Source organism: Ammospiza nelsoni, chromosome 3 (assembly GCF_027579445.1).
Source record: "Ammospiza nelsoni isolate bAmmNel1 chromosome 3, bAmmNel1.pri, whole genome shotgun sequence".
NCBI classification, from domain to species: domain Eukaryota; kingdom Metazoa; phylum Chordata; class Aves; order Passeriformes; family Passerellidae; genus Ammospiza; species Ammospiza nelsoni.
In genome coordinates this window covers 5,543,762-5,571,675 of record NC_080635.1, presented here as the reverse complement: position 1 = coordinate 5,571,675, position 27,914 = coordinate 5,543,762, and the positions used below count along the sequence as shown (strand labels likewise).

The 27,914-nt window shown below is 46.6% G+C and overlaps 1 protein-coding gene across 1 annotated transcript; it reads right to left on the bottom strand.

Annotated features, from left to right (window-relative positions):
• Positions 1–10,622: 10,622 nt before the first annotated feature.
• CRNKL1 (crooked neck pre-mRNA splicing factor 1) lies at positions 10,623–27,522 on the bottom strand. The gene is made up of 14 exons (XM_059468191.1): positions 27,448–27,522; positions 27,111–27,263; positions 26,475–26,566; positions 26,218–26,376; positions 25,740–25,906; positions 24,747–24,925; positions 23,956–24,126; positions 22,510–22,701; positions 21,335–21,394; positions 20,463–20,543; positions 18,856–19,095; positions 17,584–17,685; positions 11,841–12,089; positions 10,623–10,875 (listed from the first exon to the last, which is right to left on the bottom strand). Exons 1-14 carry the CDS (start codon positions 27,493–27,495, stop codon positions 10,708–10,710), a joined length of 2,061 nt encoding a protein of 686 aa, XP_059324174.1. The 5' UTR covers positions 27,496–27,522; the 3' UTR covers positions 10,623–10,707.
• Positions 27,523–27,914: the final 392 nt, after the last annotated feature.

Below are 27,914 nucleotides of genomic sequence, written 5' to 3'. Positions count from 1 at the left end.
CACCATTTCCATGCATGTTTGACAGTCTGGAATCAGGGCTGTTTGAGCAAGGGGCTGGAAGGGTCCAGGAGCACCCACAAGCAGCCAGGAGGCATCAGGAACAGTGCAGGAAGTGCTGCTTCTGCAACCCTCACAAGGGTTTCCAGTTTGGTTCCTCATGTTAGGAAAATTAATCCACAAACACCAGAGGTTTATGTCCAAAAACGAGACAGAGGAGTCCCTTTACTTTATTTGAATAAAGGGAGAGGCCATGGGCCATTCCCCTGGGATCTCTCAGATTTTTGGAGGACACAGACTCCCTTTTTATCCCAATTTCCCGGCCACATTTCCCTTCTCTCTTTCCCCATTGGCTGAGGTACTTGAGAGGTACAGACTTCCCAGAACACCTGATCCCAAAGATTTCCCTCTAATGTAAAACCCTCCCTTTTAATTTTTAATTCTTATGGAATTCAGGGGTTTTTCTTCCCCATTGTTTCTTTCATCTCTCAATGTCTAATTTCATTTATCAGCAAACCTAAAGTTTATTTGTGAAAGCAAATATCTTTTTCCATTCATCAATCAGTGGAATCCTTCCCATTGTTTCTTTCACCTTCCAGTGCTAATTTTATTTACCAGCAGACCCACAGCTTGTTTGTAAAGGCAAATCTGCTATTCCTCTCACTCAGGAAGGACAGAGAGCTGGACAGAGAGGTGGACAAGTCACCTGCCCAGACATAAGTGCTGAAAGCACAGGGAGTTGGAACCAGGTAGACTTTGGGGTCCCTTTCAACCCAAACCATGTCACCATTCCATGGACGCCTCCAATAATGAGGAGCAGTTCAAGTCCAAAGGACACCACACTCAGGGGGCAGGAATTGCTGCCAAAAGGAAAGGGGTGTAGTTATTAATTTCCAAACATCAAACTTGGACATCTGAGGAAATAAAATATAGAGCACCCAAGGATTTCCAATGATTTTGAAAGCAGCGGTACTGTAGCACCCCTGGGGCTGGAACATGAGCAATATTCCCAGAAGGAGCTCCCAAATTGCTCTGATGAACAGTAGGCTGTTTACTGCAGGCTTTCTGAGCTTTTGGCATGAGTCATCTGGCAGAACTGACGCCAAATGAGGGAACTAGTAAGTGAAAATACACAGGCATCATTAGCAAAAAACAAGGAAAAAGGGAGATGGTCTGCTTTTATACACTTTGGGGAGCTGACAGAATTTTAAAGAGATTGAAATTCACAGCTCTCCTTTACTTCCCAAGATCATGGCACCTTCTTCCAAGGGTGTCAGAAGCAGCCCACCCTGGGGCTTGCTCTGGAGTCAGCAGAGGAGAAGCCCACTCAGGCATCTCCACTGTTTTTTAAAGAGCAGGTGGGAACAAGTTTAACATCTAAAATTAGGTGGGAGCATGGATGATCTTCAAATTTGAAGTTTAAATTACATTTTGAGTGCGCAGGTTTAGGTGTTCTGATTTTAGGCTAGAGAAAGCCTCAGATCCACACAATTCATTATTTATGAGTCTGAGAAGACAGCCTGACACGTGCTGAATGTACAGGTTGAGGGAAGAGACAAGGATCTGACTCCATTATATATATTACATTAAAACTTGTCGCAGACATTTCTCCACAGAAATCCTTTCTTTCGGATTTCTGTGTCTTCGGGAGGCCAGAGGCCCCCGAAGAGAAGGTAAACAATTATTATTCAGCCTTCTGATCAAGATACAAGATTCACCATCTCTCTCTCACCAGCTGCGACTCACTCAGGTCGCTGTAATAAAAACTGTACTAAAAGAATAGAAGAAAGGTTTCATCAGAAGGCTAGCTAAGAATAGAAAAAGAAGGAATGATAACAAAGGCTTGTGTCTCGGACAGAGTCTGAGCCAGCTGGGCTGTGATTGGCCATTAATTAGAAACATCCAGCATGGGCCAATCACAGATGCACCTGTTGCATTCCACAGCAGCAGATAATCAATGTTTGCATTTTGTTCCTGAGGCCTCTCAGCTTCTCAGGAGGAAAAATCCTAAGGAAAGGATTTCCTTAAAAGATATCTGCGACAGGTGGGGATAGCTCTGTCTCTCCCCTCTCCCCCATTTCTCACAGGAGCAGGGTGCTGCAGGCTTGGGGACGCCACAGGTCAGCAGCTCCTAAAGTGATTGTGGATGCTGTGCTGGGACACTTCACCAGCCTGGCCACACTCTGTGATCTACTGCATCCCTCAGCTGCTTCCACCACAGGCACCTCAAATCCAGCACAGCCATTAATCATTTCAGGGCCAGCAGACATATTCAGGGGGGCACCCCCATGGAATCAAATTGTAGAGGTAATGAAGGTTGTGGATTTTGGAGTTTCAGAGCTACAGAAAGGACCATCAAGTGGGTAAGCTTTCTATGTGGTGTTGTGAGATCCCCAGGATGAGGTGAGAGATGAGAATTTGACTCCATGTTCTCAGAAGGTTGATATTATATAATATAATATATAATATATAATTATATATTATATATAATTATATAATATATATAATTATATGTATAATTATATATTTAATTATAATATATATTATATTAGATATTATATTCTACTCTATTCTATTCCATTCTATATATGATATGATATATGATATGATATATTATATATTATATTAAATATTACATTATATTATATATTATATAATATATATTATGGTATATTTTATATATTCTATTCTATTTTATCTATTCTATTCTATTCTAGAAATTATATACTAAAACTGTACTAAAGAAAGAGAAAGGATACATCAGAAGGCTAAACAATAATGAATAATAAAAACCCATGACAGCTTCCAGAGTCCCGACACAGCTGGGCTGGGATTCGTTATTAATTTAAAACAATTCACATGGAACCAATCAAAGATTCACCTGTTGGTAATCAACCTCCAGACCACATTCCAAAGCAATCAGATAATTATTGTTTACATTTCTTTTCTGAGGCTTCTCAGGAGAAAAATCCTGGGCAAAGAAGATTTTTCAGAAAATATTGTGACACTTCGATGCAGAGCCTTAATTCTGCTTCAGCTCAGCCCAACCCCAGGGTTTCTGTATTTGGTTCTTATTTAAACACGGAGCAGCAGCCACCTTGGGAAAGGCCAGGATTGCCACTGGGCTCACAGCTCCTCTGCCAAATTTTAACCTGACAAAATTCAATTGCACACAACAGACACAGAAATTGCACAGACAGAAACCACCAACACCTGCCGGATGTGCATCAGCAACATTAACAACTTAAATTGGGCAGTAAAGGTGGAAGGGTAACACCTAGCCTTGTCTGCACAGAAACACTCTCATTTCACCCTTAAAAATGTCAAAAGCACATTAGAGAGAAACAAGAGGGGGGATTAGGTGTTCTCCTGTAATGGTCCTATACTCTGTTTGCTTAGATTGCTGGATTAACAAGGGAACTGGGTTTCATTACATGCATGAGAAAATTAATACAAAATTAAGTTAATGCCATTATTTATATTACCGAAACAGAGCAAAATGCAGAAGGAGCAGTGTTTTTAAGTGGTAAAAGGGCAATGTATTCCTTCTTCAAATACAGAAAATTATAGTTAGGAAACCACTTAAATTGGAAAAGACATCTAAGACCATAGAGTCCAATTGTTAACTCAGCAATGAAGTTAAAAATAAATCACTTTAGCTCCCCTTTAAATGAAATTCACATCAGCCTTGAGAAGGAACAGGCAAATTTATTTCCTGCCCACAGCCTGTGGCGACTTAGACACATCTGAGTTTGCAGAGATTCTCCTGGGACTCTAAACATTACGTAAACCAGGAAAAAAGCCAGTTGGGTTCTAGGCAACCATAAACCAACCCCACGGGCACCCCCCAGGTTTATATGATGGCATCTGGATGAGCACATCCCTGATGAAGGGAGGGAAGCAGCCTGGGTGGGTGACGTGGAGTTGCGGCGTCATTCCCAGCGGAGACGCGGGCAGATGCAGCAGCTGCCGGATAATCCCCCTGACTGATGCCCCAGAGCCCCTGCATCCAGCTCTGCTGCTCCTACAGGACACAGCAGCCACATCAGCAGGACCACTCCAGAGCACAAGGGATGCAGTTCTGTCCTCTTCCCATCCCATTTTGTGAAAAACGCATATTTTATTGTCTTTTTGCAACTATTAAAATGGTTATTATATGTGTTGTGTTAGGAAGTTATGCTGTGTGTTAAATATAGTTTTAGATTATAATAGAATGTTAAAATATAAACTATACTATGTAAGATATTTTTTTCTAAAGAAAGGACTCACACTGAGATAGCAGCCACAGGACATCTGAGTGTTTCAGAGAAAGAGAATTTATTGCTCCATTATCAGAAGAAATGAACTTCTTCCCGCTTCACTCAGGCTTGAAGGCGCTGTCAGGATTAAGAGGGAGAAATTGATGCTGACCAGACAGAATCCTGTGTTTGAATGGAATTTATGCATCGTGGATGAGGTGTATGAATATGCAACAGGCTGCTGCTTTTAAGGGTTAATCCTCTGTTAACGTGGGTCCTTTTCCAGGCTTCTTTTGCCCAGAAAAAGGTACCCAAACATCCGTAACTCTTTGTATTTATTGTCTCACATTGTCCTAATTCAAATTGTCCAAATTATTATTACTCTAATAGTATTACTATTTTTATAACCATTTTATTACTATTAAACTTTTAAAATTTTAAAAACAAGTGATTGGTGTTTTTCACACCTTCTGGGGGCAAAAGACACACAGGTTTTGCTGCACTTTAACCTCCAACTTGCATGGTTACTTTGAAAAGAGAAATATATAAACCTATGGACATTTATTTCTAAAATCCACTTAGTATGTGTTTGCTTTGACTTCCAAAGGATTAAGCAAATGATGTTGCGAGAAATAGCTACTCACTTTTCATAGTTTAGGAAGTTTTATTAAACCTTATCAAAAATACAACAGAAGACTGAATAAAGAAGAAAGGTTACAGTGCTGGGAGCAAAAGATTTTCCCCTCCATGTGCTCAACCTCCTCACAATGGAGGTTTTCTCTTTTAACCCTTTAATCCCTCCCAAAGTTCTGTCCATCAACCCCTTCTTCACTGTCCAGGGGTGGAGATCTCTTCCTCAAATCCTGATGTCCCAACCCTAGATGTCCCTTGATAACCAGACAATGGGGTACAACATAACTATAAACATATAAAACTTTTTAAAACCTATATACATGCTATTTGTCCCTTAATTATGAGAATCAATCATTGCATTACTCATCTGTTCACAATGTGTTGGACTTTGGGCTCCCCAAAAGAGCTGTGCAAACCCAACTGCGGATGCTGAACTAAATCAGCTGGTGGCCACAGCTCGGCTCCTCGTGGAAGCATCTCCTCATCATCTCCTGGATAATAGTAATGCCCTAAAACTGAGCCTGAAGCTCATGGGGAGCCTGGAGCCAGCTCCAGGAGCAGCCCAGCTCAGCAGCAGCCAGGTTCTGGGATACCTGGCATGGATTTCCCAACCCAGCTGCATCCTGCGGGCTCGGGATGCAGGGAGGGAGCTCGCTGTCACAGGAGCCTGCTGGGATCAGGACTGGGTTGCTCCAGTGGCTTTCTAGGGGTGGCTGTGAGATAAGATGGGTAGAAAAGCCCTCTGGGGCTCTGCTTTGCTACAGCAGCCTCAGAGCTTCAGCCTTCCTTTCTCCTTCAGTGTTCTCTTTCCGGCATGCAGCGCATTAATTGATGGCAAAATTAAATCGGTTTCAGTTAAAAATTGATTTTCATGCCAAGGAGTTTTCGGGTTTCCAAGAGGTTTTTGGGAGACCAGTGGCCAGCCCAGCAACAACTGCTCTAAGATGTTTCATCAATAGCACACACACAGGGCTGGCACACAGATGTATGGATTGGATCATTCAATAATTTCCATAAAGAACAAAGGCAACTCACACTGGAGCAATAATCAGGCTTTCAGTGAAAGCCCTCCCCAAAGAGTTCTGTAACTCAGGAACATTTTATTTTTTTTCCCTCTTTTTAATTTTGTAGTTGCCCTTGTTTTCTGCCACTTATTATTGGTTTTCACTTTGTGATTCCCTGAGCCTTGCACAGAAAGAATGCTTGATCACTTCTTCTAAAAACCACCGATAAGAAAATTAAATCCCTTTGGCATCACTGCACAGAGTAGTTGCATAACAAACCGAGTATATATAGAAATTGCTTTCCAAGTATTTACATAAGAGCTTGGAATAACACAGATGTAAAAAAAAAAAAATCCAACTCAATTTACAAACCAGCCCTGCAGTGCTTTTGTGTCTGATAAAGTGGAGCGAGCGAATCAGCTTACCAGTGGTACACAGGGAATATTAGTCTGGTGCTATTTACATAACTGGGAAAGAAAGATTAAAATGGGGCAGACAAGTGTGTATAAAGGGTGATTTCCTTGCCTTGGAGAAGATCCTCTGTCTGGACAGAGTCTGGCATAGAAGCTGATGCTTTAAAATACCCCAAGCTGTCCAGAATCTCCTCTGGTCTTTCTGTGCAAGTTGATGCCCATTCTGAGATCAGAACTCCACAGACACCTCTGCAAACTCTTCTCAACAGTCTCAGTCACAACACCCAACAAGAAAACCCAGGTTTGTTCCACCAACCTCTCTAAAGACTGAGCAGCACAATCATTTGTCTACAAAATGTTCCCATTATTTCAGTTCTGGGACTTGGAGCATGCTGGGCACCACGCACGTCAGTCCAACCAAATGTAAAATCCTCTTATAAATAAAATGGCTCCTCTTGAGGACCTTTAGATTCTGAGCTCAGCCTAAGGGTGCTGTACACACTCCCAAAGGAGAGAGCACTCACTGGTGTTGGTTTTAACTAAGCTCTACCTTGGGATTGTTATGTTGATGCCACCCAAATATCACCCCTCAAAAACCCAACTTTCCTTCTTGTTATCTCTCCCTCTGCACCATTTGGGTCCAAATAGCATAGAATAGAATTTAGAATTTAATAGAATCTAATTTATTTCCTTCTGGACAGTGATGGAACAAACAGGCCTGTGGAGTTCAGTTCAGCCTTCTATTACTCTACATGCATTAAACATTAGAACTGCTATGCTCCTCCTGGTAGGGATATGAAAAATGCACAGAACAGTCCCAATTTGAATTCTACAGTTATCCATAATGCTCTCAAAGGTTTCTATTCTTTTCAGATGTCACCACGTCACTTTCCTGAGAAACCTCATAAACCTCTCCCTCTTTCTTTCCTTACTGGCTGCCTCTCACTGGGTGCAAATTCCCCACAAAACTGACAGATTCCTCCACTCCCAGCCTCCCCCAAATGGGAAGAATCAGAAATCACCATCAACCTTAGCTGAGCACTACATGGACATTCATGGAGAGAGCAGAAATATTTGCTACAGACTCTGGATGCTGCCCCAGGCCCTTACCCTCTCCATGAAAATCAGCATTTCCCAATGTCATCCAAATGGATACACCTAACTCCCAAAAAGCATTCTCTGAACCCACTTCACAGAATAATGCTGGGAAGGAACTGCTAAGTTACTGCAGACCATTAATAGAAATGTTACATTTTCTTTCTCACAGCCAGGAGCAAAAAGAAATCCCTGATCTTCCCCTCTCTGGAAGATGACTTCTTGGGAATTCTCCCCAACAACAATGGCTTTACTCCCCCCCATGCTACCCTGAATTTGTCTCTTCTAATGTTACACATTCAATTTACTCACATTCCCATGGAACAGCTCAGATTTTTCCCCATTTCTACTCAAGGGTCTCACTGCTGAGCTCTTCCTCTTTCTCTGGACATCCTTGTATCCACCAGGGATTTGCCCACTCTTGTGCCTGTGGCACAGGTAGGAGGAAACAGTTCAAATTGCATTAAATTTGCCCTCAAATTGCCACCAAGAGAGTGACAGAAGCCCTCACCTCCCACCTCCCACCGAGGAAGGATATTCCATCCTGGTCCTCGGATTTATCTTGTTCCTGAGCTCTTGTGGCAGCAGATAAACCACCCACTGATAGAACACAACTTCCAAGCACACACAAGCATTTATCTTCTTTCAAGTGCAGCATTTTATTGACTGATGGTATCTACAGAAGTGGAATGAGCACAAACACTTTAAATCCTTCACGGAGAAGGATATTTTTCATAGAAAACAGGTGAAAAGGCGGCTTCACAAAAGATACTGTGCAGAACAGAGTCAGGACATTAAAAATATGCTCCCTACAAACCCAAGGGTAGCCTGCAGCCTGTGAAGTCACTAATTTCCAGACCCCAACACAGGAGCAGCTGTTGCTCAGTTGGTGGGAGACAGGGATCGTTTAAGTTGTGCCTCACAAGTTCCAGAGCATAAAATCTGTTTACTCCTAACTTAGTGATGGAGTCAGCCCTCTCTTAAACAAGCAATTCCATGTACAAATCTGGTTTGAAAATAGCTGAGCCAGAATAAATGCATCCTAAATCCCATAAATTTCCATTGCCCACCCTGTGGACCAGGTAGCAGCTGAGCTGATCACTTTTCCACGACACAAATCCACACTCTGTGTTCCCTCTTCCACATGAAAACCTGATTTTTGCCAAAATCTTGACTTTTGCAAGATCTAAAAGCATGCCATTCTCATAGAGCCCCTCAGGTGCCAGGCTGCTGCAGGGTTAAACCTTGGGGTGCCATTTCCCCACTGGGGTGTCCCCCTTCTCCTTCCCCAGCCTTTCCAGCAGGAATGTTTCTCTTCCACCCAGCCTGGTGATAAATCCAGGCAGGCCAGGAGGGCACTGGGGTTTCATAAGTTAAACATGGGAACAGCAGCTCTGCAGGAGCAAGGCAGATGGACATAAATCAGATGGGCAGGAATATTTCAGTACCTATTAGAGCACAAGCTCAGAGAGGACAGAGGCTACAAAGCATTGAGAGAACGCAGAAGGGTTTGGGTGGGAAGGGACCTTAAAACTCAGCTTCTCTGGGCACCCTATGCCAGGGCCTCACCACCCTCACAGGGAAGAATTCCTTCCTTCTTCAGTTCAGCAACGTGAGGGAAAACTGTTGCTGTAGGTCCCTGGGCCCCACTGTTGAGCTTGGCTTCCCCATTTTGGAAATGTGCAAAAAGATTAATGCTGAATTGTTCCGAGAACACCTCAGGTTGATGCTGGGTGGAACAGAGGCATGAGTTTCATGGGCAAGTGCTCCTGGAGAGTTGTGACATCTCTGGCACGAGGCTTCTGCTCGACAGGTGCCTCACACACTCCAAGGGAAAGGAGGGCAGAAATCTGCGTCCATTATCACTCCTGAGGTCACGCTTCAACCATGGGACCACTCACTGCCCAGAAGTCACAGGAGCAGATATGTTTTGCTTCACTTGTTGTGGAATTAAAACGTCCTGTTTGCCCTTTTCAAGATGGGCTTGAAACAATGAGAGGGCAGAGGGAGAGAAATGGGGTGGGAACACGGCTGTGGGAGGAGAAAAATCCATCAAACCCCCAAGTCCCACTATTCCAAAGGGGGAATGGTTTCACTCCTGGAAGTGCTGCATTCAGGGTGTCAGTCCAGACCACTCCTCACAGGAGTTTCAGGGTTTGAAAAGGCAAAAAATTCCAAATCCTGTTCTTACAAACAACCACCCCACGATAATCAACCTGGCTCGAAAATCCGAAAGTTTGGTTTTTCAACTCAGATTAACAATGGCTCTTCCCCTGGCAGACCCTGTGCCTTGCAGCCCTGCTGCTTTCTGGAGAGCTGCTAAAAGCTCTCTGTGCTGACACAGGCAAGGTGCTCACCTGAGCCCCTGCTGACAACCTCACTATTGCCCTTATCAAGAGAGATAACACCAGCAACTGGCAGAGTATGCAGCAAAGCTGGCAAAAAAAGAGGCAAGGTTCCACCTTCAAAAAAGGAAGGAATTCCTGGAAAATGCAGTGCAAAAACAAAGAAACAAACAAACCTCTCCCCACAAACACAAAATAAAAGCCACCCAAAAAAACCTCACCAAAATATACACAAGAAAACAATCTTAGCGCTGCTGAAAACTCCGTAACAAATTCAATTAAATGAAATTAATTAATAGGAAGTAGGGCAGAGGAAACATCAAAATGAACTGTGAAAAGCAGTGGGGCACAGAGCAGCAGGAGGGATTGAAAGAGGGAAAATAGAAATGGGATTTACAATGTAATGGGGTGTGGGTCAGCAGAAACACTCAGGGATGGGAGGGAAGGGGAGGGGAAGCATGTGTTATTAGAGGTGCAGGAGGGGCAGAAAAATCTGCTCTGGCCACAGCTGGACAGGTCAGAGTGATTTGATGCCCAGCCCAGAGCAGTGACACAGCTCTGCTGGGGTCCGCCAGCACATGGAGGTAAGTGTTCACACACAGACTGAATTTAACAGAATTACTGGAGAATTCATCAGGGATGATGGCTGGAGACCTCCCTCACTCAAGATCTGCTGCCCTGGCACAGTGATGTCCTTGAGCAGTGCTGGGATAGGCTGTGGGAGCCTTGGACAGGTCCTTGTGCTTAAAGTGAAGTCGCTGCCCAGTTCTCCCAGTTCTCCCGTCACTGGTGCCAGCTGCAGAGCCCTTTAACTGATGGACACCTGCAGGAATGTTAAAGGGAATCCACCCCAAGACGCTGCTTGTCTTCCACACAAAATCCACCTCAAGTCAGTAATAGTAAAACTCTCCAAATACATTTATTTATCACCAATGAAAATACTGTACAATGGCCCAAGAAAGGGGTGGGAAAAGGCAAGGAACTAAGTCTGGCTTTCATCAATGTCCTTGTCAGGGTCCATGGCTGCAGCTTCGCTCTCCTGCTGCTGTTTCTTCCAGAGCTTTGCCATAGCCAGGAGTTTGAGGTTGGGCTGATTGGCAGTGTCTTCTGGGAAAATGTAATCATAATATTCCTCCCATCCAGCATCAGACTAGAGAGAAAAATACCACAGAGTGAGGTTAATTTGCATGTTAATGTTGGCTATTAGGAGGTGCTTCTAACAAGAAAGAGAAATTAGAGTGTCAATGTAGGACATGAAAAAACCTGTTCTCAAGGTGAAAATAGGGGAGTTTAATTTCTGACTCTAACATTTACAGATTTCCAAAAGTGACAGTGGATTGGAGGGTGACAGTGCCACCTCTCCAATAACACTGGACAAACCAACAGTCCCATCACTTTTCTCCTCTTCTATAAAAGAATGCAAAATGAGAGGAATAGTGGATTTGTCTTCACAAACAAGCTGTAGGTCTGCTGGTAGATAAAACTAGCATTGGGAAATAAAAGAAAAAATGGGAAGGATTCCAGTGATTGATGAATGGAAAAAGATATTTGCTTTCACAAATAAACTTCAGGTTTGCTGATAAACGAAATTAGACATTGAGAGATGAAAGAAACAATGGGGAAGAAAAACCCCTGAATTTCATAAGAATTAAAAATTAAAAGGGAGGGTTATACATTAGAGGGAAATCCTTGGGATCAGGTGTATCAGGGAGTCTGTACCTCTCAAGTACCTCAGCCAATGGGGAAAGAGAGAAGGGAAATGTGGCCGGGAAATTGGGATAAAAAGGGAGGCTGTGTCCTCCAAAAATTTGAGAGATCCCAGGGGAATGCCCCATGGCCTCTCCCTTTATGTGAATAAAGCCAGAAACGACTCCTCTGTCCCGTTTTTGGACATAAATCTCTGATGTTTGTGGATTAATTTTCCTAACAACAACAAGTTCTTTACAGAAAGTGTGTGAGAAAGTTTGTTACAAGAATATAAACATCAGAAGGCTTAGAAAATCTTAAAAAATCAGGGTGACATTACAGAAATAACAGAAAATTAAAGCCCATGTTTGCAAATGTGCACAAACCCACCCAGAGCACACAGCCACTACTGCCATCACTTTTCCTTACCCCATCTTCGGCCTGCAGCTTCCTCCTCTTCTTTATTTTCTCAGGCATCAGTTTATCTATCCTCTCCTTGGTGGCATCGGTGCCAAACTCCTCCTCGAAGCTCCTCCAGGCCTCGAGCAGCATGACCCTCTCCTCCTTCTCCTCGCAGCTGCGCATGGCCTTGTTGGCCTCCTCGTAGACCTGCCGGCAGCGCTGCAGCCGCTCGCCCTGCGCCGCCGACAGCTCAAACTGCGCCAGGCTGATCCACACCTGCGGGCACAGCACAGGAACACAGCTCAGACTGTGCCAGGCTGATCCACACCTGCGGGCACAGCACAGGAACACAGCTCAGACTGTGCCAGGCTGATCCACACCTGCGGGCACAGCACACACACACACAGCTCAGACTGTGCCAGGCTGATCCACACCTGCGGGCACAGCACAGGAACACAGCTCAGACTGTGCCAGGCTGATCCACACCTGCGGGCACAGCACAGGAACACAGCTCAGACTGCGCCAGGCTGATCCACACCTGCGGGCACAGCACAGAAACACAGCTCAGACTGTGCCAGGCTGATCCACACCTGCGGGCACAGCACACACACACAGCTCAGACTGTGCCAGGCTGATCCACACCTGCGGGCACAGCACAGGAACACAGCTCAGACTGTGCCAGGCTGATCCACACCTGCGGGCACAGCACACACACACAGAGCTCAGACTGTGCCAGGCTGATCCACACCTGCGGGCACAGCACAGAAACACAGCTCAGACTGCGCCAGGCTGATCCACACCTGCGGGCACAGCACACACACACAGAGCTCAGACTGTGCCAGGCTGATCCACACCTGCGGGCACAGCACAGGAACACAGCTCAGACTGCGCCAGGCTGATCCACACCTGCGGGCACAGCACACACACACAGCTCAGACTGTGCCAGGCTGATCCACACCTGCGGGCACAGCACAGGAACACAGCTCAGACTGTGCCAGGCTGATCCACACCTGCGGGCACAGCACAGGAACACAGCTCAGACTGTGCCAGGCTGATCCACACCTGCGGGCACAGCACACACACACAGAGCTCAGACTGTGCCAGGCTGATCCACACCTGCGGGCACAGCACACACACACAGAGCTCAGACTGTGCCAGGCTGATCCACACCTGCGGGCACAGCACAGGAACACAGCTCAGACTGTGCCAGGCTGATCCACACCTGCGGGCACAGCACACACACACAGAGCTCAGACTGTGCCAGGCTGATCCACACCTGCGGGCACAGCACAGAAACACAGCTCAGACTGCGCCAGGCTGATCCACACCTGCGGGCACAGCACACACACACACAGCTCAGACTGCGCCAGGCTGATCCACACCTGCGGGCACAGCACAGGAACACAGCTCAGACTGTGCCAGGCTGATCCACACCTGCGGGCACAGCACAGGAACACAGCTCAGACTGTGCCAGGCTGATCCACACCTGCGGGCACAGCACACACACAAAGCTCAGACTGTGCCAGGCTGATCCACACCTGCGGGCACAGCACACACACACAGCTCAGACTGTGCCAGGCTGATCCACACCTGCGGGCGCAGCACACACACACAGAGCTCAGACTGTGCCAGGCTGATCCACACCTGCGGGCACAGCACAGAAACACAGCTCAGACTGTGCCAGGCTGATCCACACCTGCGGGCACAGCACACACACAGCTCAAACTGCGCCAGGCTGATCCACACCTGCGGGCACAGCACACACACACACAGAGCTCAGACTGTGCCAGGCTGATCCACACCTGCGGGCACAGCACACACACACACAGCTCAGACTGTGCCAGGCTGATCCACACCTGCGGGCACAGCACACACACAGAGCTCAGACTGTGCCAGGCTGATCCACACCTGCGGGCACAGCACAGGAACACAGCTCAGACTGTGCCAGGCTGATCCACACCTGCGGGCACAGCACACACACACAGCTCAGACTGTGCCAGGCTGATCCACACCTGCGGGCACAGCACAGAAACACAGCTCAGACTGTGCCAGGTTGATCCACACCTGCGGGCACAGCACAGAAACACAGCTCAGACTGCGCCAGGCTGATCCACACCTGCGGGCACAGCACACACACAGAGCTCAGACTGTGCCAGGCTGATCCACACCTGCGGGCACAGCACACACACACAGCTCAGACTGTGCCAGGCTGATCCACACCTGCGGGCACAGCACAGAAACACAGCTCAGACTGTGCCAGGCTGATCCACACCTGCGGGCACAGCACACACACACAGAGCTCAGACTGTGCCAGGCTGATCCACACCTGCGGGCACAGCACACACACACAGCTCAGACTGTGCCAGGCTGATCCACACCTGCGGGCACAGCACACACACAGAGCTCAGACTGTGCCAGGCTGATTCACACCTGCGGGCACAGCACACACACACAGCTCAGACTGTGCCAGGCTGATCCACACCTGCGGGCACAGCACACACACAGAGCTCAGACTGTGCCAGGCTGATTCACACCTGCGGGCACAGCACACACACACACAGCTCAGACTGTGCCAGGCTGATCCACACCTGCGGGCACAGCACACACACACAGAGCTCAGACTGTGCCAGGCTGATCCACACCTGCGGGCACAGCACAGGAACACAGCTCAAACTGCGCCAGGCTGATCCACACCTGCGGGCACAGCACAGGAACACAGCTCAGACTTTGCCAGGCTGATCCACACCTGCGGGCACAGCACACACACAGAGCTCAGACTGTGCCAGGCTGATCCACACCTGCGGGCACAGCACACACACAGAGCTCAGACTGTGCCAGGCTGATCCACACCTGCGGGCACAGCACAGAAACACAGCTCAGACTGTGCCAGGCTGATCCACACCTGCGGGCACAGCACACACACAGCTCAAACTGCGCCAGGCTGATCCACACCTGCGGGCACAGCACACACACACACAGAGCTCAGACTGTGCCAGGCTGATCCACACCTGCGGGCACAGCACACACACACACAGCTCAGACTGTGCCAGGCTGATCCACACCTGCGGGCACAGCACACACACAGAGCTCAGACTGTGCCAGGCTGATCCACACCTGCGGGCACAGCACAGGAACACAGCTCAGACTGTGCCAGGCTGATCCACACCTGCGGGCACAGCACACACACACAGCTCAGACTGTGCCAGGCTGATCCACACCTGCGGGCACAGCACAGAAACACAGCTCAGACTGTGCCAGGTTGATCCACACCTGCGGGCACAGCACAGAAACACAGCTCAGACTGCGCCAGGCTGATCCACACCTGCGGGCACAGCACACACACAGAGCTCAGACTGTGCCAGGCTGATCCACACCTGCGGGCACAGCACACACACACAGCTCAGACTGTGCCAGGCTGATCCACACCTGCGGGCACAGCACAGAAACACAGCTCAGACTGTGCCAGGCTGATCCACACCTGCGGGCACAGCACAGAAACACAGCTCAGACTGTGCCAGGCTGATCCACACCTGCGGGCACAGCACACACACACAGCTCAGACTGTGCCAGGCTGATCCACACCTGCGGGCACAGCACACACACAGAGCTCAGACTGTGCCAGGCTGATTCACACCTGCGGGCACAGCACACACACACAGCTCAGACTGTGCCAGGCTGATCCACACCTGCGGGCACAGCACACACACAGAGCTCAGACTGTGCCAGGCTGATTCACACCTGCGGGCACAGCACACACACACACAGCTCAGACTGTGCCAGGCTGATCCACACCTGCGGGCACAGCACACACACACAGAGCTCAGACTGTGCCAGGCTGATCCACACCTGCGGGCACAGCACAGGAACACAGCTCAAACTGCGCCAGGCTGATCCACACCTGCGGGCACAGCACAGGAACACAGCTCAGACTTTGCCAGGCTGATCCACACCTGCGGGCACAGCACACACACAGAGCTCAGACTGTGCCAGGCTGATCCACACCTGCGGGCACAGCACACACACAGAGCTCAGACTGTGCCAGGCTGATCCACACCTGCGGGCACAGCACACACACAGAGCTCAGACTGTGCCAGGCTGATCCACACCTGCGGGCACAGCACAGAAACACAGCTCAGACTGTGCCAGGCTGATCCACACCTGCGGGCACAGCACACACACACAGAGCTCAGACTGCGCCAGGCTGATCCACGCCTGCGGGCACAGCACACACACACAGAGCTCAGACTGTGCCAGGCTGATCCACACCTGCGGGCACAGCACAGAAACACAGCTCAGACTGCGCCAGGCTGATCCACACCTGCGGGCACAGCACAGAAACACAGCTCAGACTGTGCCAGGCTGATCCACACCTGCGGGCACAGCACACACACACAGCTCAGACTGTGCCAGGCTGATCCACACCTGTGGGCACAGCACACACACACAGCTCAAACTGCGCCAGGCTGATCCACACCTGCGGGCACAGCACACACACACAGCTCAGACTGTGCCAGGCTGATTCACACCTGCGGGCACAGCACACACACACACACAGCTCAGACTGCGCCAGGCTGATCCACAGCTGTGGGCACAGCACACACACACAGCTCCAGCCCTCCTCTGAGCCACCACACACAGGGCACAGGCAACAAACAACTAAGCAGCAAAGGAAAATAATAAAAAAAGCAAAGATCAATGCCAGCAGGTGCCCAGAAAATTGGTTTTTTTCACACAAGATTCGCCCCACTTCAGCAGGACTCTGTGACCGTGTTCACAGGGGCCCGAGGATGAGGGAAGAGATGAGGATCTGAGTCCATGTTTCAGAAGGCTTGATTCACTACTTTATGATATATATTATATTAAAACTATACTAAAAGAATAAAAGAAAGTATTTAATCAGAATGCCAGCTAAGAATAGAAAAAGAAGGAATGATAACAAAGGCTTGTGTCTCGGACAGAGAGTCCAAGCCAGCTCCCTATGACTGGCCATTAATTAGAAACAACCACACAAGACCAATCACAGATGCCCCTGTTGCATTCCACAGCAGCAGATAACCATGGTTTACATTTTGTTCCTGAGGCCTCTCAGCTTCTCAGGAGGAAAAATCCAAAGGAAAGGATTTTTCATAAAAGATGTCTGCGACAGGACACAGCATCCATGTAAGGCATGTGTGTGGATGCCATGGGACAGAGAGAGAGAAACAGCAAGAGTTTCTCACAGGGAGAGAGTTCTCACTTGAGAGAACTTTTAGGGAGTTGTAAGGATGTTATAACTTAAGATTGTTAAGTATAAATCTGCAGGTAGTGTTTTTCTGCTTGGTCTTTCTGTTCTCCTCAAGGATGGAGTATGAGGAAGGTGTTTTTGTTTGTTAGGCTACCAAATAAAATCTATCATATCACACTATAAAACCACATGGTTCTCTTGAATAAAGCCTTCTCTTGCTCTTTCTACAATATTGCCTCTCGCCTGTTCCTGTGTCATTCTCAGCACAAGAGTGACACATGTGGATCAATTTCTTGTGTCTGTTTCAAGCATGAGAAATCTGTGTGAATTTTGTCAACGACAGCACCAATGAACACTGGAAAAATCAGTTTTCCTTGCAATGTTTTGGCAACCAAAGCTGCTCAGCAAAGAGGGCTGCTTGGAAAAGCTTCTTTCACCTGAGATAGGCCTGTTGTATGGAATTCAGGAATTTCCCTCCCCCCTTCAGAGCCTGAACCTGGGCTGATGTGAGCCCAGGCTTTCCCTGTGCCGGGAGCCCCCACACACCTTGACATGCTGGGTGCGCTGCAGCAGCCGCCGGTAAAGGTTCCTGGTCTTCTCAAACTCCTCCTGCTCAATCTCAAAGTCAATGTAGGATTTCCACAGCACCTGCAACAGAGAAGCCTCTCATCATATCCATTCCTTAGCACAACTGGAGGGGAAAATAGCAGATAAAGGTAAAATTTCCCTGAGAAAATGTCACCGTCATATTTCCTGAAAAATCCCTTCGCCAGGATTTCTTCTCCTGGGAGGCTGAGAAGCCTCAGACAAAAAATGAAAACAATAATTATATGATTGCTTCTCCTGTGTTTTGCTGCTTTGGAATGTGGTTTGGACATTGTTTACCAACTGGTCATTATTTCATTGGTTTCTTGGGAATTGTTTTAACTTAATGACCAACGATGTTCAGGCTGTGTCAGACTCTGGAGGGAGAGTCATGAGATTCATTATTATCTTTTAGCCTTCTCTAAGTATCCCCTCTCTATTCTTTAGTATAGCATAATATAATATAATATAATATAATATAATATAATATAATATAATATAATATAATATAATATAATATAATATAATAGCCTTCTAAGAACAGATTCAATCATTTCTCCCAACGATGGGGAATTCTGAAAATACCACAAGAAAAGGTTCAGGAATCAGGGTGTTTGGTGGCAGGGCTGAGCAGCACCAAACCTGATGCCCATCAACCACTCACTTTCACTTCATCTTTCATCTGGTGGATTACTGACATTGAGAGGAATAGTGGATTTGTCTTTACAAACAAGCTGTGGGTCTGCTGGTAGATAAAACCAGCACTGGGAGATAAAAGAAACAACGGGAAGGATTCCACTGATTGATGAATGGAAAGATATTTGCTTTCACAAATAAACCTTAGGTTTGCTGAAAAATGAAATTAGACATTGAAAGATGAAAGAAACAATGGGGAAAGAAAAACCCCCAAATTCCTTAAGAATTAAAAATTAAATGGGAGGGTTATACATTAGAGGGAAATCTTTGGAATCAGGCGTATTGGGGATTCTGTACCTCTCAAGTACCTCAGCCAATGGGGAAAGAGAGAAGGGAAATGTGGCCGGGAAATTGGGATAAAAAGGGAGGTTGCATCCTCCAAAAATTTGAGAGATCCTAGGGGAACAAAGCCAAAAGGAACTCCTCTGTCTCCTTTTTGGACATAAACCTCTGCTGTATGTGGATTAATTTTCCTACCAACACGTTCATCAGCCACACTGTGCAATGACTATCTTAACTCAGTCCCTCCCTGCTCACCTCAGGCATGTCCAGCCTGGGCTGGCCAATAGCCAGCTCATAGATGGCCCTGGCACGGTCAATGTCCCCAAGGATGGTCTCCAGCTCAGCAAATTTAATCCAGGACGTGCAGTTTTCTGGTGCAAACTCCAGGAATTTCTCATACAACTTTCGGCACCGGTCAAATTCGCGCAGCTGCAACTCCAGCTCAATGTAGCCTTTAAACAGTTTGTTTTTTGGGCATTTGCCTATGGATGTCCCCTGTTGTGCATTAAAGAAAAAAAAAAAAAAAAAACCAAACAAAAAATCAAACTCTTAGTGATCTTGCAGGAAAATAAAACCCCCACCTGATTTTTTAAGTGTTTGAACTACAACTTGGTTTTTTGCACAGTACCAGCCTGGCAGGTAAGCAGTTCCCAAGCATCTCATAAAACAAATTACACCAAATAAACTGTGGGCCCACACTGTTCCTCCTGGAACAGAGAATGGCTGCCCACCCCTGCCTGCTGGCTGGCAGCAATGGACAGGTGGAGAATAATGTCTTTACAAAGCACTTTTTTTCTGATGCACCTCAGTCTCTGAAGAAAACTGTCTCTCCTGAGCCAAGCTGTGAGAGGCAATTCTGCATTCTTAGTCTGGGAAACTCTTAAAACAAGAGTTAAGAATGGGCTATATCTGAGACAGGCTGTAGTGAGCTTGGCCTTAGAGTCACTTCTACAGACTAGTATTGTTAACTAAGCAATGTGGCTTCTGCTCCCTGAAGTCAATGTGAGGCAATTTGAGACAGAATTCCCTTACCACAGTTCTCCTGCACTACGTTCCTACATGTTTAGTGCCTTGGAATTTATGAAAAATGGAGGAAACCACCACTTGGGATTATCAGTTTGGTCACTGTTATGGGCCTCCAGCTCTGCAGATGCCACTGGTATTTCAGAATGTGCTCAGTTTTTCTCCATGTGCCCTCCATCACTGTTTGGGTGGAAACCCCACCAGTTTGCTCTTGAAAGTCAAACCACCCCAACTGTTACCAACACTGGCTTTCTCTCAAAATGCCTGATGCTATCCCTGAGCTTGCTAAGAATATCTGAACTGAAAGGAAAGGAAGTTTTTCATTTCAAAAGATGCCATTTCTTGCTGCCCCATCACACCATGCTAACCCCTCATGCTGACACTCAGAGTGAACCTGCTCAGCAGCTCCTGAGCCTGCCTGAAATCCCAGTGATTGCTTTTGTCAGCAGCTGGGACTGGCACACAGCTTGGCAGGTCCTAATTTTCTAGAGGAAAACCTCCCATTCATCTACAACGCTTTTTAAAACACAATTGTTAGAACAAGTATCACTGCAAGCCATCAGCAGCAGCTAAGAACTTGTAAGAGCACTGAGCTGATGTGGGTGCTCTGCATTCAGAGCAGCACTTTGTGCTTCTGCCCGGGGCTAATTCATCAGAACAAGCTACATTTCTTTTTAAATCATACATGACAGTAAATGCTGGCCCCTGCAGAGTTCTTGGATGCTTTATTTTAAGTGGATTAAAGCAGCAATTTAAAAAGGACAATTTAAGATCTTTTAATGCCGTTCCTGTGTTACTATTAGTTAGAGAAGTCAATTATGGCTCTGACAAAAGCTTACCAAAGCCCTTCTGGCAAGGGGCAGGTTCTTCTGTCGAATTTCAAACTGTGCATACAGCAGCCACATTTTAGCAAATGTAAACTGGAAGAAAAAGAACAAAGTGCTATTTAGGCTGGAAAGTCAGTATATAATACTCTACACATTGCTTAAAAAAATAAGCATTCTGTCTATACAAGATATGACTGCTACTGCAGGTAATCTCATTTGATCTCAGTGTTTTCCTGCTGAAAGGTTTAGGGTTCATTATCTAAAACAGGACAATATATTGGGGTGAAAGCAAAAATGGCCAGGACAGAAGTCTTTTAAACTGCAGAAAAGTTTTTTAAGCAATCATCAATGGGTAAAACAAAAGCTATTGCTGAATCAATAATAGCTATTAATCATTAATAGCTAATCTCAGTTATTAATAGCTAATCAGCTCTTAATAACTGAGATTATTCTGACACTCAGATGACATAATAAATGACAAATATGAACAAGGATTTTCTGACAGTCCAAGGCAATGCAGTTGAAAAGGTTTGGCCACAGGGATATTTAAGTTAAAGTTCACAAGCAAAAAAAAACCCAGAAAACCCCAATCAATCAGCCTTGAAGACTGATTGCAATGGGGAAGACAGACCTGAAAGCTGCTTTGTCAAACAGCTGCCTCAGGGGTGATGACCATGGAGGCCCCACTGGAAAACCATTTTGGAAGGTGGATGTTTTGAGAAACTGGAAGGGATACTTGAAGTTTTAAGCAAAGTCTTCATGAACCCACTAGCAGCTGTTTGGAGCTGCTTACACCCCTGAATGTAGCAGAAGAAGAGAACTAAAGGATCTTATCTAGGGCATTTAACCCCAAAAGTCAAGCCAGACTGATGAAGGAGCCATACCTTCTTGTGGGGCAGCAGCTCAAGGCATGCCTGGTACACCTGTCTGGTTCTCTCTGCATCCTGCAAGAACAGGCAGCATGTAAAAAACTTTGTTAATCAGCTGAGGTCATGCTGAATTTGAATCTTGCAGTGACTGCAAAACTGCAGAACAGTATCTCAGTCAAGCTGGTTAGAATCAGCAATGCTTATCTACTTACTTTGCACAATTCAAAGGTGGTAGCTTCTGAATCAACAAGACTCACCTTTTGAAAGCAAGGCTCAGTGCTGGGAAGCCAACAATAAAACAAGGAGTGTCTCGGTTGTGGGAGGAAAAATAAGTCTTTTCCTTTAACAGTCACTGAACAAGTTTTCTGTACTCAGAGCAGCTCTAATGTTCCAATACTTGCATAGTCTCTAAGATCACAAGAGCAACAATGTGGCTGCTTCACAAACAGTTTTTATTAACTATAAAACTATTTCACAAGTTCAGGTAAAAGTCTGCCATGGGCAGTTCAGCCAGGGTCACCAGAAATCCCCACTCCTGCTTTTGTTATCAGTTGTTTCTGAATGAATTGGGATAAAACAAGTTTGTTTTTTTCCCTCTGTGATAGATGAGCAATGATTGACTCTCACAATTAATGGACAAATATCATGTATATAGGTTAAGAAAAGTTTATAGATTTATAATTATGCTGTACCCCTGGCGTGGTTATCAAGGGACAGCTGGATTGGGACATCTGGGAGGGCTGGCTTGTCACTATGGTGACATCTGACCTCCAGTCAGAAACTGAGGAAGAGATCTCCACCACTGGACAGCGAAGAAGGGGTGGATGGACAGAACTTTGGGAAGAGTTAAAGGGTTAAAAGGGAAAAACCTCCATTTTGTGGGTGAGCACATGGCAGGGAAAATCTTTTGCTCCCAGCAGCATAACCTTTTTTTTCTATTCAGTCTTCTGTTGTATTTTTGATAAGGTTAAATGAACCTCCCTAAACTATGAAAAGTGAGTAGCTATTTCTCACACCTTCCTTATGCACAGAAGGGAAAACTGGAAGAGGAAAAATTCTCTATATTTAAATAGTAAAGCACGTTACACAAAACTAGTAACACAGACAACACTTAGCTCTCGGTTTAGCTATTAAAACACCAGCAGCTATTTCCTACAAGGAAAGGAAAACCCCAAATTGTCACTACTTGCCTTTGCCTCCAGCTCCTCATAGAGAGCATAGTTAATCCAGAGGTAGATGTACCTCTTCCAGTGGCGTTTCTCCTGGATGGGGGGCACGTTGGCGATGGCTCTCTCGTACACCTCCCGCACGGTCTCGGCGTCCGTGTCGCTCTCCACCAGCCGCAGGTAATCGAACCACGCGTCGTAGTTGTGGGGGTTGGCCTTCCACACGCAGGGGACAGGGGCAACAGCAAGCAAACTGCAGTCAGTACAATGGACAGAGCCTCATCCTTTACTTAGATAAGTAAATTCCCCTTTAAATTTCCCTTTTAAAAACGGGTCAATGGAATATTAACGAAAACTGTCACTCTTGGGGATGCTGATGGTGGAGCTTTTGGGTTATACGTGACTTTGCTTTAAATTTTGTTTTTATGTTGCCCTTAGCACTGTCTCAATGAAGGCAATCCAAGTGTGAGAAGGGATTAGGAGTGATGAAATGCTTTTGGGTTATAATTGACTTTGCTTTAAATTTTGTTGTTATTTTGCCCTCAGCACTGTCTCAATGAAGGCGACCCAAGTGCAAGAAGAGACGAGGAGTGATGAAATGCACAGTGTGGTCTGAACAGCAGACAGGTGTGTTAAAAATAGGTTAGAAACTGTTATAAAACAGTTGGTAATTGTTGAGCATGTACTGTTAGTTTGGTTATGATAAAAGGGGTTAAAAAAAGGGTAGTTATAAGAAATACAGTACTCAACATACTGTATTACACCTAAGTAAAGTGCATCCCTCCCCAAGCAAAAAAAGCCAACCTGGACAGAACTTAATGGGCCAATCAAGCACCTAAAACCTTAATGGAAATGAAGGATACAAAAAGAAACCAATCCAAAAAATCCAAAGGGAGAAAAAACAGGATAAAAAGACCCAGGGAAGCAGTGCAGCTCCACCTGGAACCTTGGGGACATGGCTGTTGAAGCAGCCCCAGTGCGACGGGAACGCTCCTGCTCTGCCCGTGGGCCCCCATGCTTTAGGCCTTTCTTTTTATTACAACAAATAGAAGACACTTTAGTACCAGGAGTCTGTTTCCATTTTTAACAAGTGTGGCACAGGTGTTTTCTCAAAAAAAGGTTTTTATGCACAGGTAAGGTGTCCTGTAATGGCTATTCCCTAACTTAAATAGTAACTATAAGCTAAAGTACATTATCCTTAAAGGTACCAAGCCTTGAGTTCAGTCCAAAACCCTCACCTGGCACAATCTAGATTAGAAAGCAGAAACAAAAAAAGCAGTGAATGCAGATATCGTTCTCTGCCCCAGGGATGGAATTCTGGCTCTAAAATGAACATTCACTTGGTGGTTTTTTTTGACTGACTTTCAAGGGTAACTTGAAACTCATCAGCCTTGATATCACAAAACACTCATGGTCCCTTAAGCACCAGCTGGCTTAACAGTGAGCCTGAAGGGTACCTGTTCCACATACCTTCACCTCCTCCTCATACTGGAATCTCCTCTTGCTGACAATGATGTCCTCAATTCCCCTCCTGTCCCCAAACTTCTTCTCAAAGATGGTGTAATTCTTGAAGAGATTCTGGGCATCCTGCTTTGGAATTCTATCCAAGGCATACTTGTAGATGACTCTCACTCTTTCAAACTGAAAATATTAAATATAATTAGAAAAATATTTACGAAGCAGTTTCTGTCCTCCCTGACAGTTTTTCAATGAGCTTTTGGTAATATTTAATAGAACATAGAACTGTGGGACATCCTAAGGTAAGCAATTGTTTTAGAACAGGACTAAAACAGATTTCCCTGAAGAGTAAACTTTGAGAAGGAAAAAATAAACCTGAAAATGCCAGCCCTCATCATCTCTTATTCATTTACAGGTTTACAATATTTAAATTTAAGAGGTTGTGGTTTGGGGTTCACAGAATGTCTTTAATTTCATAACAGCCTGGGAACCTTAGAGACTGTGAAAAACATCTGGACGAATCCAATTTTTTATTATGCAGGCACAAAACCTCTCAGAACCTCTCCAGTGTGAGGATACAGGTTTGAGCCAATGCTGCTGGTCTTGGGCTTGGCAGATCTCCCTTAGAGCACATTCTACCGATGTCACCAAAAGGCAACTAGAGGTGAGCAAAAAACAAAAACTGTCCCCCTAACTCAGACTGCAGTCACAAGGTGCTGGGAACTGCAAGTATTGCAGTGAAGGTTAAACGCCTTTGATACTCAAGATGAAAAACACTGGCATGACTCAAATGGAGACCTTACCTCTTTCTGGTTCTCCTCAAACTTGGCAAAGGCCACATACAAGTGCTCATCCATGTGCTCCTCCCCGAAGAACTCCACTGCCCTCTCGTACACCTTCCTGGCGTGGGCAAAGTAGCTGTGCTTCTCCTCGAAGCGCGCGTACTTGATCCAGTTCTTCACCTCGGGGTGAACCAGGACAAGTGCAGCTCTTGTTAAGGAAACAGCTCTGCCTGAGTGGCACAGCCCCAGCTGGGCTCTTCCCAGGGACATCTCCCAGCATGGCACACACATGGGAAGAAGACACTAACAGGTATTAGCATGGAAAAGGTTTTGTGCCTTATTGTGAAGTTAAAAAGGGAGAAAGGTCAGTGTGACCGTGTTCACAGGGGTCTCAGGTTGAGGGAAGAGATGAGGATCTGACTCCATGTTTCAGAAGGCTTGATTTATTATTTAATAATATATATTACATTAAAACTATACTAAAAGAATAGAAGAAAAGATTTCATCAGAAGGCCAGCTACGAATAGAATAGCAAAGAATGAATAACAAAGGTTCTGTCTCAGACTCTCTGTCCGAGCCAGCTGATCTGTGATTGGCCATTAATTACAAACAACCAACATGGGCCAATCACAGATGCACCTGTTGCATCCCACAGCAGCAGATAATCAATGTTTACATTTTGCTCCTGAGGCCTCTCAGCTTCTCAGGAGGAAAAATCCTAAGGAAAGGATTTTTCATAAAAGATGTCTGCAACAGGTCAGGGAAAATCTGAGGAGAAACCCAAAACAAAGCAGGCTACAGAAGCTGGTTGTATGAGCAGTGCAGTTGAACAGACACTATGGTGGCAGGACCCACAGCCACTGCACTGCATCTGGAGGCTCTCCCTAAACATGCTTTTAACACCTCCTGCTGGCTCATTCCCAGCACACCACAGGGAAAAGTACAGCAACGACACGGAATACTTGGGAAGGAAATACAGAATGGACACCTTAACCCAGGCTCTGGAAAGGATATATCTCTCATAAATGCTTCGTGCTCTGTCCACCTCCTTGTATCTGAGCTCGAAGTTGATGTAGGAATGCCAGGCTTGCTCCTCTGGCTGCCACTCCATCCACCTTTCAAACACCTGGCGTGAGCCAGCGACGTTCCCCAGCATCTCCTCCATGTACGTGTACTTGTACCTGGCCAAAGCAGATGGAGGTTCTGCCATCACATGGTGAGCTCATCCACTAAGGGATTTCTGGAGTGCATCCCTGAGCTCCCCTCACCCCAGAAATGCCTGTAAGCACAGTATTCAGGCAGCATCCAGGTACACCAACATCCTTCTCTCCCAAGGCTCTCGCCACTTAAAAAGTACAAAACCTTCCCAAAACTTCAACTTTCCTCCATTTTTTCCCCAGACTAGCCTGAACACTTGGAGAAGCAGGATAATCTGCACGACCCCAGGTGGGTTTAGGGGCCAGAAGGGGATCTCAGTGCTCAGCCACAGTACCAGAACTGGTTCACCCTGGGCAGGGTGGTGATGGCCCGGTCCCAGATGTTCCTGGCGTGGTTGACCTGGCGGTTCTTCATCTCCATCTCGGCATATTTCAGCCAGAGGGTGACGTTCCTGTAGTCCACATCCAGGGCACGCTCGTAAATGGAACGGGCTCTGGAAAACAGGAGCACAGGGCAGGTAAAATGTGCCTCCCAGGCTTTGGTGTGGGTCTAAAAAAGGTTTGTAAGAGATGCCTGCAGCTGCATTGTTACCTCTGGATTTCCTTCAGGCTTTCCTCCCATTGTGCGTACTTTATCCAGTTACTGATAACAGTCCTGTTCTTTCTGATGTTATCTTCGAAAGTCTGAGGAGAAAGTTACATCTGTAAGTCAGAAATCCTTCTGCAGACCCCATTCACATAAAAAAATGGCTTATGGGGTATTATAATATATATAAAATGCTTCCTTTGTTTAGGCACTTTCAAAGCAAAACGCCAAGCAAAACCGTGGCTAAATGTGCAAAAGTAAAGCAATTATTTCAAAATAAGATCTATAACTCAGCATTACTGTAATGTTATTTACTTTATTTGTTTGTGTTTTTATAATGGCTGGCCAAATACTTGGTAACGAATAAAACACCTATTAATTGTGTAAGTAATTACTGTTTCAGTGTTCTGAACATAGACATGGGGGAGGTGTAGCTTGCTACCAGATTTTGTCGAGCAACACATCTGTAAATTGCAGGTTCTGCTAAAGAATAGCATGAAAAAGGTGTTTTAAAGAATTAGTATCCACCTGGAAAGTCCACAAGGAATAGGGACTACATCTTGTTTAAGCTAAAAACAGTGGAATTGTAGTGCCTTATGCGAATATCGAGATTAAACTAGTTTGTTTATTTTTTTACTGTACCTTCCTCTTCCGGAGTTTATAGTCATTTAACTCTTCAACATCTGTGATCTTCTGCTGCGGAGGCGGTGGGAGAAGCTCGAGTTCCCTCTCCTTCGCCTCTCTCAGAAGCTGCTCCGCTGTGATCTGAACTTCGGCGGGTGCTTTATTTTTCACCTGCAAGGCAAATACAAGGCGGGGGCTCAGCTCACGTTTCCCAACGCAGCACCGAGACCATCAACTTCCTCCGGCGCCTCGCTACGGGCCGGAGTCCGCCGGGACGGGAAGGCTCGGTGCGAGTGGGGATTAAGGAAGGGGGATCGAGGGGGATCGAGGGGTTCGGGGGGTCCCCGCCGCGCACCTTGGCCACTTTGGGGATGCGCTGCTTCCCGGCCGCCGTGGACGCCATCTTGCCGCCGCTGTGCGCGCAGGCCCCGCCCCGGCACCCCTGACCTCACGCAGCTCCGCCCGTGCGTCGTTGCCGCGGTAACGGCGACGCGTCCCCGGGCGGTAGCGGCGGCAGCGGCAGGACCGTCCGTTCCGTCCGTGGGACCGCCTGTTCGGCCTGTCTCGTCCGTGGGCTCGTCTGTTCCATCTGTCCGGGCTTTCCTGTCCTTGGGACGCTCTGTGGCCGCTTCGCTCCGCGCCGGGCACAGGGCAGGTGAGTTGCCGGCGCTCTGCGGGGCGCCCCCTGGCGGCTCGGCGGTGTGGGTCTGTGCGCGTGCGGGGGCGTGGCCCGCCTGCCTGAGGGGGCCGCTCGCGCCCGGGGGTCCGTGAGGCCGCCTCGGGTGTCCATGGACAGCCCCCGGTGTCCAATCCCGGTGTCCA

Coding starts and splice junctions, on each gene's coding strand:
- CRNKL1 (XM_059468191.1), bottom strand. CDS start 27,495: ATGGCGTCCACGGCGGCCGGGAAGCAGCGCATCCCCAAAGTGGCCAAG. Junction 25,907..26,217: donor CCCAGGGTGAACCAGTTCTG/GTACTGTGGCTG, acceptor TGCTTTGGCCAG/GTACAAGTACACGTACATGG. Junction 22,702..23,955: donor AGTATGAGGAGGAGGTGAAG/GTATGTGGAACA, acceptor TGCGTGTGGAAG/GCCAACCCCCACAACTACGA.